Here is a 14419-nt window from a genome sequence, read left to right as displayed (position 1 = left end):
GGGAGGGAATGCCACTTTATGATTTAGTTCCAAGGAATTGTATTATCCCATGTATATGAGAATTTCTTTTCATATGAAACGTAAGTAGAGGATCGGAGAGCTGTTTTTTCTGGTCACTATCACTTCTCTCATTATTTTAGGGGTACCATTTATTTCATCATTTATCAATTTGACACAAGAATGAAACAAATGCACAATAACAGTTGTGATCCCTTCTGATATACAGGTAGTCAATTGATGAATCTAGAAAATACAAATAGAATTAATATTGCAAATTATAATGTAATCATTAAGTGTTTAATTTTTTTTTGTCTTGTATTTTTAGTTTGATGCATGAACTCGTCTGTAATGTTTCATGTGTTTTTGAATTATGAATAAAAAAAAAGTCTTACCGAGAAAAATAAAAAAAACAATCTAAAATAAAATCGTAGTTTATAATTTATTTATAAATTTTTAAACCATATATTACGGTATCCTACCCGGTGAAGCAGATCATTTGCGGCCCTTGACCTTCTAGAACCAAGCACATTTATTCAGACTCTTTGTTATTCTTAAAAATTCACATTTTGTGCATTAATTGAAGTAAGTATTACAAAATGAAATACATACCACCGCATGGTAATTTTCCAAGTGTAATATTGATCCTAACAGTTAACCTTTGAACTTCACCAGGATTATCAACAAACAGTTCACTAACTCTGTGGGAAAAACATAATATAAAATCATCATAAATTATGGTAACCTAAATATAGAAAGCCAAATTTCAGCTTTATTATTTCTGTTAAAACTATTATTTTATTAATTTATTCGTTACTGGCCAACTCCCTTGCTGTTAAAACAAAATGTACGGATTAACTTACGTAAAATGACCACAACTAGTTAATACTTACACTTCTGGTGAAACAAAAAATCTAAACTCAGATACTAACAGGAAAGTAATAAACAAAGCACTTAGAACAGAAACTGAAAAAAACAACAAAAGAGAGGTAGGAATAATTAAATATGTGAGGAAAATCTGTTACATTTTATATTGAACATTTTTAAATTCCAGGTATACTTGAAAAATATTTAATATTTCAGGGTAACATTACAAAAATGTCTATAAATTTTAATACTAAAATGAATCACAATTCATTTGCTATCCAGGCGTGTAATGATGTATGAGGTAGGTGGGGGAAGTGTGTGTGTGTTTGTGGGAGAGGTGGGGTGTTAAATGATTCTCTTACCAAGTGCACCTGCAAAGGTCGGCTGGGTCAGGTCCTTTGGAACTTTTCTATATATATCAAGTCTATACCAAAAAAAAAAAAAGAATAAAAATCATGTTAAAATATGCCTGTATATTCTTGGATTAAGAACAAACCTTGTAATGTTATTTGTTTTTAATCTGTATCAATTACTTGTATATCATTATAATAGTATTATTATATATAATATTTATAATATAATCCTTTTTTAGCACATCTGTTGTAAATGAAAAAATTCAAAAATTTTGGGCAAAAAACAATGGGCGGATTCATATTCAGTGATTATTATGAGAATTAATAACTAAATATTAATGGGCCTGGTGGTAGGGTAGTAGGGCTAAGCATGTATCTGTATTTTTAATAAATAATAATACAAATAGGCTGCGATAAATTTAAAAATAAGGTTAGACTTGCCTAGGCCAGGGGCTATCCATAACAGGCAGCAGGCTCGGTTCTGTATTTTTTAGTATGCATGTATGATAGTTTGATTCAGATTTCATCCATAGGCCTAGACCTACGCATTAGGCTAGACAGACTGAGCCTACCACCACCAAGGCAATGATTGGCAATGCTAGGCCCCGTACTCGTAGACTAGCGAGGCAAGCCGCCTACCTAGCGGCTGTTTGATAACTTTTTTAGTCTAATTAGTAATAATTCCAGGCCTAGGCGCGCCTGTAGGCCCCTAACCCCAATGACTGCCTTTCTTATGACATGTGCCTACGCATCATTTACGGTACACACAATTTACCTTCGAACATCAAACACCATCGTGCACGGGGACTATGTACAACTTACGAAAATGTATAACTTTAAACTAAGCAGGTAAATAACAACACAACGGCAATACCAGCCAGTCTATCCTATATTGTGTTGTCGCTGGGCCGGGTTGGGTCACGGTCGGGATAAATAAATAACCTCAAACACATGGTTTCCTATGATTGGTCAATTTGTGTTAGTCTTTTTATTCAGCAATGTGATGTGTCGACAGTAATAATGCTGGTTAAAGAGGCTTAAACACATTGACCAATCAGGTGAAGTTGTAAAAATCGACAATCCGTACGAATCAATGTATTTATCCCAGTTTTATCCAGATATCAAAAGTAACAGCCACGTGGCTGAATTGCATGATACATTCAAGATTAATCTAAAAATCGGACATAACCACAAAAATAAAATAATAAAATAAAAATTTTGAATAGCTCATTTATTAAAGAATAAAATAAATGTATTAACTACTTTCAACCAGAAAAAGATCGAAACAAATTAGCTTTTGCTGAATGGCACTATATACAGGACCAACGGGCGTCTCATCCGAAAGACGGTGCGCTATTTTAACCAGGGTGCAATAGCAATATCAAGCCTATGTTGTCGATGGGCCGGGTTGGGTGACGGTATAACCACAAACACATGGGTTCCTATATTTTGTCAATTTGTGTTAGTCTCTTTATCAAGCATTATGATGATGTGCCAACAATCATGCATGTTAAATTGTCAAATTCGACAATGTATGCTATTCATCTCATTTCAGTTTTTTCCCGATATTAAAAGCCAACCAAGTGGCTGAATTGTATGATATTAAGTTAAAAGTAATCTAAAACACAAACAAAAAACCACAAACAAAAATTAAATTAAAATTTTAAATAGGCCTAGCTCATCTATAAGGATGAAAATATAAAGTATTAACTTCCAAACAGGAACAGATCGAAACAAATTATTTTTGGCTGATTACTAGGCAAATTAATTTAAGGGTCTATTGTGCAAAAGAGCAGAGCAAATGAAATTGACGGTATTTTCCCCTTATTCACTTATTGTCAGTTAATACAATAACTTAATTAGGGCCTAAATATACAAAAAAAATATACAAATTAAACAACAAATATTTTTTTTCTGTTGTTTAGCTCATGATGGCAGTCATCTTTAAAAATAAAAAATATATATATAATACAATAATCATTAATTATTAAATGGGGAAAATAACCTCAGCAACCAAAAACATATTATGAATTTCGGGAATGTTGTGCGGCTGGTTATCAGAAAATAACGTTAACGGTTTCAAAGCACCAACGGAGTACGGCAGGCATTAAAAAATCAGTCTATTATAATTCTAGTAGGGGAAAGGGGGTGCCTCAAATTTACTAGCTTAGTACAAAAGTGAAGTTAAATCAGTTGGTATGGCGGTATCAAGAGTCTACACTACGTGCTCAAATGCATATGTGCCTTATCCAGAAACTAACTGATATAGGAGTTGAGTCAATAATAAGAGTCCACAATTTGTAAGTAAGTAAATTCGATAGGCCACAAAAAAGTTATGGCAGACGATGTAGCTCCAGTGTCGGGGAGCGGCAAAGACCCCCAGATTATACGATTGGCACCTAAAATTGGTTTAGCGGCAGGCGTTTCCATTAATGTCGGTATTATGATAGGATCTGGAATTTTCATCTCACCCAGAGGAGTTCTGGAAGGGGCAGGATCGGTTGGTATGACATTGATAGTGTGGCTGATGTGTGGGGTATTTTCTGGGCTGGGTGCACTGTGTTACGCTGAACTTGGCACTATGCTTCCCAGGTCGGGAGGAGCATATGCATACATCAAATACATATACGGTGATTTGTGGGGATTCATCCTGCTATGGGTTAGTATTGTAATGCTGATGCCAGTGTCTTTTGCTGTTATCGCATTGACCTTTGCTTACTACTGCGTTCAACCTTGGTTTCCGGACCCTAATTGTGACCTACCTGCATCAGCAATAGTGTATGTCGCAATAGCCTGTTTGGGTGAGTACTGAAATTTATCTTACTGAGCATATATATATATATTCCATAACAGGGTTATGGAATAGTAATGATTATTAATTGGCGCCCGAGTCCAAAAATCTATCATAACCTAAGCTTCGAAAAATTGAAATTTATGGGTCTACGTAACCTGTAATAAACGTCGTTTGATACAATTAATGAGAATGAAGACAAAGTGTCTTCAAAATGAGGACGGTCAGCAACTCAAGTACCCAGTGGACAGCCAGCGCAACACAGATTCATTGGCGTAAACCTGGACACTCACTCCGCCCGAAGGTCGTCGGTCGACGCGATTCTATGAAGAACATAACGCCATGACGCGCGCGCAACGGATCGTTTCTAATGACGATCCGTTAAGACAGCCACCCACCAAGTCAAGCGCTCAAAGGGAGCGGAGTTGGATTCGTCAGCCGACGGTCGTACGAGCGAATGCCCGGCTTTAATCAGCGAACAACTCATCACGTATACCACCATGCACCATCGCAATATGCCACCACTACATTTTATATCCTATGTCAAGATCGGATAGATGGAAAATGATGGTGACTGATAACAATATTAATATTTTGTGACAATGGTAAAGCTAGTCGAAGCAGTTTTATTTTATTTCATCCAAGTCCAACAGTGAATAATAATAATAATAATAATAATAATAATAATAATAATAATAATAATAATAATAATAATAATTATATACATATATATATATATATATATATATATTCTAATATTAATATATATGTATATATGAATATAAAAAGTTATGAGGAACTAAATATTACTAACATTGGACAAAACATTTTGGCGAAAACACATAAGAGAATCACAGAAAAATAGAGTCAATAGAAAAATCAATATTTTACATAAAGAATTGTATAACTTAGGCAGACTGATTGATAAACTTGTTATTAGTAACGTTGACTCTCTCTCTCCCCCTAGAATGAAAAAAAAGAACAGGATTACGTAATTGATATTGTGGTACAGAAAGAGGAAAACGAACTGCAAAATTTCCATCGTAGATGGCATTCATACATTTAAAAAGAAAAATTAAATCAAAAAGTTTCGGCGGTCAGCTAATGGGGTTAAATGATCCATCAGTAAATATTGTTTTATAGACCATTAACTAAAGATGACCCGACAATGGCGATTATAATTAAAACACTGAGTGTGTCATAACTATATCCGCCGTTTTTCTTTTTTATAGTCTTACTCACATTTGTGAACGCTTGGAGTGTTGGCTTCGCAACCAGGATACAGATAATTTTTACTGTTGCCAAGACAACCGCATTAGGTTTAATTATTGTACTTGGACTCATCCAAATTTGCAAAGGTAGGCATTAGCTGAAATGCTTCAGGCATTTCATTTTTATTATTTTTATAATAATAATAATAATAATAATAATAATAATAATAATAATAATAATAATAATAATAATAATATTCCGATAAGCAGTGGCTCTTGACAAAAAGAATAAGTAAAAGGAAAGGAAATGTTGTTTTAAAACTACTAATACAAATATAGTAGTTGTACAGGGAGCAGTTATATTCCATGTGCATAATTATGTAAGCTTTATGTGTATGCAGCAGTATCAGGGGCGTATTTGGGGTGGGGGATAACCCTGTTACCCCTACACTTTTTTGGAAAAAAATTAATAAAATGATCGCCCAAAACGCCTCAGATGTTATTTTGAGCCTCAAGAAAACAAAAATTTCCGACCCCTAGGGTAGTGTTATCTCTATCGGCCTCACTTTCGGCGACCCTTTCCCCCCACACCCCACCACCCCTTCTCGAACATCTCTGGATCCGCCCACGAGTAGGTCTACGGTACCGTACGTTTTAATTGTAAGGTATCATTCTAATTAGCGCCTATACTTGCATTATTAACCCCTCCCCCAAGTGATTGTTGCTGATTCGATTTTCTTCAGGAGAAGTTGAGAGCTTCAAGGAACCTTTCGCCAAAACTACATGGAATCAAATTGGAGTTGCTTTTTATGCTGGACTGTTTTCATATACTGGTTGGTATAGTCTGAACGTGGTTGTGGAAGAAATAAAAGACCCATACAGGTAATACTGATAATGACGACAATAACAATAAAAAAATAATAATAAAAGATAATATTGATAAAAGATAATACTGATGATAATATTATCAATAATAAGATAATAATAAAAGATAATGATAACGATAATGGCAATGAACCTCGGAATGTATTTTCTTTAGTTTGGTCCAATAAATAATAATAATTTTCTCCTTCGCAAATTTACTTCCCCTTTAAAAGTATTACTCAGCCATGAGGCCTTTCCACGTGCAAAGGGACTTTCCCTTGCGCATGCTCTTAGTGGAATTTGTAAACTTGCCACGCATGCACTCAATGTATAATGAATTCAATGTTATTCTACAGAAATCTTCCCCGTGCCATCATCATATCTATCACGACAGTCACGTGTATCTACGTGCTCACCAACATGGCATACTTCGCAGCAATGTCTCCTGCAGAACTACTTGCATCAGATGCAGTTGCGGTTGTAAGTACAAGACTTAGTGCCTGTTGTTACCGTAAATGTTTTAATATTACACTATAATAATAATAATAATAATAATAATAATAATAATAATAATAATAATAATAATAATAATAATAATAATGATAATGATAATAATAATAATAATAATAATAATGATAATAATAATAATAATAATAATAATAATAATAATAATAATAATAATAATAATAATAATAATATTAATAATAATAAAAATAATAGTAATAATAATAATAATGATAATAATAAGAATAAGAATAATAATAATAATAATTTACTTTTACACAAATAGTATCACAGCGCTAAAAGGTAGTATTGTACTATAATTTTACCTTCTAATAATAACTTACATACATTTCCACCAAAAATAGTTAGGGGCCTACAATCACAACAACAATAATAACAATATAGCGGTACATTCTAATAATCTAATAATGTTATAGAAAAGTATATCAGTAAAAAAAAAAGTTATCAGTCTAGTAATCCTCATCAATGTTATGTTTTTTCAAAAAGACGTTTGGAAGAAAGTTAATGGGAGATTTTGCTTGGATCATGCCATTGGCAGTAGCGCTGTCAACATTTGGATCTGTGAATGGTATGCTGTTATCGGATTCAAGGTATACCTAAAAACTAAGTACTCTAATATTGTATAGACCTAGCACAAACCTTTATTATGATAAACATAGTTTTGTATCTGTAACGTGTGTGCTCAGAATCATGATCGTATACAGCGGAGTACGTGTTGCTTCGTGGAGATGCTTGCCTCCATGCACGTAAGCGAAACCGTCAACAACAACAACAACAATAAACACATTTTTTTTATCTAAAAATAAAAAGAAATTTCTGTCATATCGTATACGGAAATTATTTGACTTTTGTTTAACTTTTTATTCCAGAATCTTCTTCGTAGGGGCGAGAGATAGACAACTGCCGACATTTTTATCCATGATCAACATTCACCATATAACACCGACGCCCGCTCTGCTATTCTCGGTAATAATTGTATATTTTAGTTTAATGTACATGTAGGCCGTACACAAAAGATAACACAGGTAATGATAATAATAATAAGCAATGGTATAACATATGAGCTCTCTCTGGCTAAAGCGCGGGGGGGGGGGGGGAAGAGACAGATCTTAAGGAGGGCTGTCTTTTTTTTCCAGGGCCATGGCCCCAAATCTGACGAGCGGGACCTTTTAATCAGCAGATGTGCAAAAAATCATCAAAATACGTCCTTAAAAACGCAGGCCCGGAGCGAACAGAGCTTTGTACCCACAGGAAACCTGATGTGCGGCTCCCAAGGTAGGATCGAAAGAATTTTTTGCCAGGGGCTTCAGGCCACATTGCTACACCCCTGATGGTATACTAATAACACAGATCTCCCTCCAATTAAAGACCAATTTTGAGACCGGAGGTCCCAGTGATCTTTGGAAGATTTCTCTAAATTAGAATAATTAATAATAATTAATAAAAGGTATTTGTTAATTTAGGACACAGAAAAAATTTGGTCTTTTTTAGATTTTTAGATTAAGATTTAATTGAAGGTGACCTTTAATTTGAGGGGGATTTAATTAGAGGGAGGCCTGTAATAATGATAATAATAGTAATGATAATAACAATAATTGTAATAATATTAATATTATTTGACATCAATTACGTTGCCGACAATTTCATTTTAATTATCTGCTTTTCTCCTCAGTGTACATTATCGATTATTTACGTGTTTTCAAATGATGTTTATCAGTTAATCAACTACTTCAATTTTGTCGCATGGACATCCAGCGGATTTGCAGTTGGCGGATTGTTGTATTTACGTTGGAAAACAACTATTCCTCGACCTTATAAGGTGAATCAAAGCAAGTCATTTAGTAACAATAAATAACAATACTAATAATACTACTACTAATAATAACAACAATAACAACAACAACAATAATAATAATAATAATAACAAATAATAATAATAATAATAATAATGATGATGATGATGATGATGATGATGATGATGATGATGATGATGATGATGATGAAAATAATAATATGGCCTACCAATACCAATAATATTATTGATAATAATACAATATTAACGGTTAATGACATTAATTATATTACATTTGTACCGTTACATGTTTCAGGTGAACGTGGTTATACCTATTATATTTATTGTATCCTGCATAGCTCTAGTCATAGCTGGAACCCTTGCCGAACCGATTGATACGTTGATAGGTCTTTCGATAACATGCACGGGATTCCCAGTATACTACATTAAAGGGCGTAAGCAACCTGAGCGGATTGCATCTTTATTCAGTAAGTTTATTACATTTAGCAATAAGAAAGTTTATCTGCGTAGCAAAAAGTGTAAATACTCTGTATAGTGGAAAACATTCCTTATCCGGGATTCGAACCCAGAACCTTCTGCTGCATATGTTGACGACTTAGGCAATTGGACGACTTGGGGCTTCACTGGGACTTCGAATCCGATAGGCACTAATATTTCACATTATTTTGCAGATTCGTAATGGAACAGCACTAGTTCGCGATCCATTGCAAATAACAGACATTTTAGAATTTTAAACGAAAAGAGATCTCCAAAAAGATTACTTTATAACTAAATCATAGTAAAGACAATATATATATATATATATATATGTATATATATATATATAATTAATTCGCTCTAGTGTTATTACCATTGAGCACTCTGCTGGTGATACTTGCAACTCGTTAACCCTATATAAATATATATATAATATATATATATATAATATATATGTAAATATAGGCCTATTTATAAATCATCGAAGGTGTATATACTTAGTCTTACATTATCATAAAAAATAAACACATCGAAAATATCGACAATAGACAATTGAATGAGTCATAGACATTAGATATATTTCATTGATTTCATGTTGACATCATTATTTCTATTCGTAGAACGGGTGACAGACTTTTTGCAGAAATATCTTTTAGTAGTTGCTGAAGAACCAGCAACTTCAGAGAAAGCGATTGAGCTGAATACGGATTATGTGGTCACGGCCAACAGTTATCGTACACGAAAGTTGGATCTCGCCCTGACCTGAAATCAACATTATATTTTTAATTACCGCACCGAAGAAACGTCAATCAACTACAGGCAATATTCTTGTAGTGTAATTATAAAATATTATATATCACGTGAATAGTTCGTGATCAAGGTACGTGGTTCAGGGGTCGTACAATCGTTTCAGCTTTTGGAATATTCCATTTCATCACAATGTGTGATGTAGGTTACAAAATACAATATGCACTGAATGATTTTGATATGAACAATAGTTATTAAATGTTTGTAGCAACAATAAAGTTTATAATAAAAATTAAGACATCGCTAACTGTATTTATTTTATGTATTTTAAGTCGGAGTATAACAATTACATTCTCATCGTCTATTTAACACCCCTTCAAGAACGATCCATTACATGGTACGTGCAATCAGTATCGTACAACGGAAAGATTTTGCAATACTACATGACAGTTTGTTCCGTTGCTAAATTGAATGTTGTGCTTTTAGTTTAAGACATATGTATACTATGGCGGAGAAGGCATATAACGCTCAAAAGATGACCAAGAAAAGGTAATGTACATAATAGTATAATTTATTTCGCAAAAGACTGTGTCCATTGTTTAATATTTGCAGAAAACGCACAGAAAATTGTGCTACGGTATTGACTATTGTAGACTGTATTACTACTCCAGCCTGGGCGTCCGCTCTTTCTTTATACAAAGGACGAATGGCTATTGTGTGCTAAGGTCAGGCCTTGTTAGTAGTTCAATATATATTTTTTTTCTAGGAATACAGTACAATGTATTGTTTTTTCTCCAGCTACAATAGGCGAAGGCTTAGTTCAGCTTAAGTATGTGTATACATTAGAGCATTTTATTACTGCCTTATTTATATCACGTCTGCTGTGGTCACTCAACCTCATCTTCCTATCAAAATTGCAAAGCGTTTTTGATCAGTCCTCCAAAATTGTAATTGTTTCAAGTCCCCTCTACCTAAATACTCCAAACATACATTATGATATTATTTTTTAATGACATAATAATCTAGGCCTTTGATGGAGTAAACGTAACAATGCCTCTCCTTTATTCCAGACCTTCCACTGATGATATGCATTTAGTAATGTGCAATATAGACGTAGGTGCAAAACGGTTAGCAAGGTCAGGACATGTGAAAATTGTACTGGATGACATCACCATGCAGCAAAACCAATCTCCTCCAGCAGAGGACATTAAGAATGATTCCAGTGATCAAGATTCAGTTTGGGGACCCATCTTCAAGAACCGCGAGACTTTTGTGGAAATGCATCTCTTCTGAAGTGAAAACTCAGAAATAATCATCATCTTTATAAAGTATTTTTATTGCATGGTAGTGTAGATACTGTGCATTCAGAAAGTCATCAAACAACGTTTAGTGGAACTATTGGACTGAACATATACGCCAAATTTAATTTCCTTTGTGGAGCCTTGCATCCGGTTTTCTGAACATAGTTCAGCACGAAATGACAGTTTGTTATGGTGCTGAACTCACTCGCCAAGTGATCTATAAGGACAAGTAACAGCAACAATCGCTATACTATATCGTACGTTATATTTTGAGAAAATTATTATATCCTTTAACTCAAAAAGACATGTTAGATTATGTTTTATAAAAGTGTCATTTATTGAAATTTCTTGATAATTCTAATAAAAATTGTATTTGATTTGGGAAATTTATCGTTTTGGTGTTGAATATAGTTGGTAAGACTGCAAAAAATCCGGTAGACTCATATAAGAGCGCAAAACGCTGTCCATTGAAAATAATATTGATTTTTGAGTAGCAATACAGTATTGAAATGCCTGGTAAAAATATTTATGCTACACTCAGGCTAAATAAATTTCACAAAAGAACAATGCATATGAAAGGACGAACATGCAAATAAATATAGGGGAACCGTTGGCGATTAAGATGCTTGCCTTCCAATCCCAGGTGCTTCGGTTCACATTCTCTCACACCAGGATTTTTGCCCAAGACTTAAGCTCAGCCTGCCCACACTATCAGATGTGACAAATAATCTCCAAGATGTGTTATTGTATTAAAAGATAATAGGATAATCAATCAGCTGACCTTCTGGCAAAGCTGGGAGGATCCCCCTCTCTAAGCAATTCCACATGGCTTCTTTAATGTTTTTTTTCCCTTTTTTTTCTTTTTTTTTTTTCGTTTTTATCCGTACAGCATACAGTGTTCTTGATTCTTAAATAATATAATATGAAACTATAAGAAAATTTGTGAAAATAAACAGATTAACAGTATCACATTTGAATATAACAACACATTCTGGAAGCTTTAATGAAACATTTGTATTTTTTTTAAAGGCGATTGTTATAAATGGTGATGATTATTATGAAAGTCTCAATTAATTCCTCCAAGGTCCCAGTACCCGAACGGGGATGGTTGTTCAATACAGGTGTTAAAAAACGTAGCGAGTGGTGGCGCTGCACCATTTTCCCGACAAATTCAATGCCATTTCGGGATAATTTTTTGTAGTACAGTATTGTACTATGTAATATCTATAGGTTAATTATCAGAACCAAAATACTACAAGCTGAGGTTAACAGGATGAAAGATGTAGCAGAGAGTGTTGAGTATGAAATCATGAACCCGTTGGTAGATTTATATATTTTACAGAATGACAAGATAGGAAAAGTTGTGCAGGAATATTTTCATGACGATGGTACAAAATGCAATTATGTTTTAAACGTAATTAATATGAATACAAAAAGAGAATGCTAATTAAATTAACGCAGCCATCTGTCGCACCTAACAAATAATAATTTGAGTATACCTGCTGGTCTGTCATTCCCATTATAACATTCATGATAAATATTGCGTCCATGTTATGTCACAACATCCATTGTAGTCATTATTCACAACAATATTCATAACAATATGTTAAATGGTCTACTACTGATTTTTTTTGCATTCCATTGGCCTGGAAAGATGGTAAAATTGAATCCCTGAGGGTGAGCCCTAGAGACGCAATGCCGTCTACAGATTGTCGGAAAAACGGTCCGTTGCGCGCACGTCGTGGCGTTGCATTCTCCATAAAATCGACAGTATCACACTCGCTGTCGTATACACAGTTAAGTAGCCCTCTTCTTTACCTGCAGAAGTGTAGGCCTACTATACATAATAACATTTCAGTCTCAAAGTGCTACTTTTTTCGCTTTTTTACTCTTTTCTGCAATGTCTGACCCAATTTTTCGTTCGTTATTTGAACTTTGTACGTCTTCTAGGTTCGTTCGGACCGGTCCCTGTTCGTAATAGGCCTATACAGATCATAATTTATGTTGACGTCAGGTCAGAAAAACGCAAATTGATGATTGTGAAGACGTTTGCTTAACCATAGATGATTGATTGATTGACTGATGAGGGTGTTAAATATTACTACGTTTGCCAGCGATGCTTGATCTCGATATTCGTACCAAATTAATAACTAAATGAGGACCAGGGGGAAAATCAACCTTCCCGGATGCCGAATGACCTAAACATGAGTTTGGAATAGGGCTAGGCCTAGGCATACAGTTATCACCACCAACAACAACAACAATTTACATTCAAATGTGAACTTTGGCAACACAGCAACATGTTTCCTATTATCTTTTGTTGCTTCTGACGTCAATGGAAATGTATCATAATTATGTCTCTTGGTGATTTACACAATACATGTGACAAAGTGGATTTTGGGGATTTTCCTATCACCAAATTCCTTAGTCCAACGCAAACAAATTCATATTCGAACGCTTGCTTTTATCTAGAGATTATAAGCCTCGCTATCAACAACAGGGAGAATTTAAAACAACCTTCACGTGGCCCTCCCAGCAAGTTACCCACCTGTGTGAAACGAATGCTTGCAAATGTAAATCGATGATTTGCAATGCATACGCGAGAAAGGATATGTGTCAATCAAACTTAACAACGGACAATCAGAATGGCTATGTTCTCACACGGCATCTAACGGTTAGCAGGATCCGGATCCTGCTAACCGTTAGCTGCCGTGCGTCCATACGAGAAAATCCCGATCCGGATAACAAGAGTATGATGATCGAATCACTAGCCAATAAGAAACTGGAAATTGTAAACGCGTACGTGTGATTGGTTGATGATAGAAACGTGTCACTTGCTAACCGATAGCGCTTGCTAACCGTTAGCGGTATCCGGATACTGCTAACGGTTAGCGCTAACAGATCGGGCGTTTTCACACAGGTGCTAACGGTTAGCTCCCGATCCGGATACTAGAGCTCTCGTGAGAACCAGGCTTATAGGACGAAGAATACGCGCATGTCTCACTGCTTTATCGTGTTCTCTTGCAAACGCTGACGAATACCCCATCGTTTTATGGGGTCTTAGCAACAATTTCCAAGGGGCGGGGCTTAGCAGAAAGATTCATTCTTTTCGAAGACAATATATTGGTTGGATACATTTTTTTTGGTGTACATAAAATGTAAATAGGATGATAAACACAACAAGGAATGGAACGTAGGTCTGATTGGAATAATAACTAGATTTGAGGTAAAATTCTGCTGTATTTTTTATGTCCTTGAGGGATACAGTAATTTTCCTCTGGTTACCTCGTCCTTAGCTTTAGAATTTAACCCGTTTGTCTTGTGCATAACAGTTACGGACTACATGTGCGCGGGAAAAAAGAAGATTGCCTCCCTGCAAACTGCAGACGCTGCTGTGGTCGGTCCGTGTCCTCAGTGGCCTAATCCGAATTCCCTTGCTGATTTTCTACAAAAATTGTATATATATATATATA

The 14419-nt window shown here is 34.7% G+C and overlaps 2 protein-coding genes across 2 annotated transcripts in view; one reads left to right on the top strand and one right to left on the bottom strand.

Annotated features, from left to right (window-relative positions):
• Positions 1 to 2186, bottom strand: part of LOC117105728 (endoplasmic reticulum-Golgi intermediate compartment protein 1-like) — an 8658-nt gene extending 6472 nt beyond the window's left edge. Inside the window, exons 1-4 of the mRNA XM_033246980.1 lie at positions 1993 to 2186; positions 1227 to 1288; positions 891 to 963; positions 610 to 698 (exon numbers count right to left, since the gene is read on the bottom strand). Coding sequence (XP_033102871.1) covers positions 610 to 698; positions 891 to 963; positions 1227 to 1288; positions 1993 to 2012 — 244 coding nt within the window. The 5' untranslated portion in view covers positions 2013 to 2186. The remainder of the gene's footprint in view (positions 1 to 609; positions 699 to 890; positions 964 to 1226; positions 1289 to 1992) is intronic.
• Positions 2187 to 3457: 1271 nt separating this feature from the next.
• Positions 3458 to 11332, top strand: LOC117105787 (Y+L amino acid transporter 2-like). The gene is made up of 10 exons (XM_033247068.1): positions 3458 to 4018; positions 5241 to 5366; positions 5963 to 6101; positions 6440 to 6563; positions 7095 to 7198; positions 7478 to 7574; positions 8281 to 8427; positions 8717 to 8888; positions 9519 to 10194; positions 10716 to 11332. Exons 1-9 carry the CDS (start codon positions 3553 to 3555, stop codon positions 9662 to 9664), a joined length of 1521 nt encoding a protein of 506 aa, XP_033102959.1. The 5' UTR covers positions 3458 to 3552; the 3' UTR covers positions 9665 to 10194; positions 10716 to 11332.
• Positions 11333 to 14419: the final 3087 nt, after the last annotated feature.

Source organism: Anneissia japonica, unplaced genomic scaffold (assembly GCF_011630105.1).
Source record: "Anneissia japonica isolate Jap-2015-1 unplaced genomic scaffold, ASM1163010v1 scaffold287754_len4335492_cov202, whole genome shotgun sequence".
NCBI lineage: Eukaryota > Metazoa > Echinodermata > Crinoidea > Comatulida > Comatulidae > Anneissia > Anneissia japonica.
This window is presented reverse-complemented; position numbering and strand designations above follow the sequence as displayed.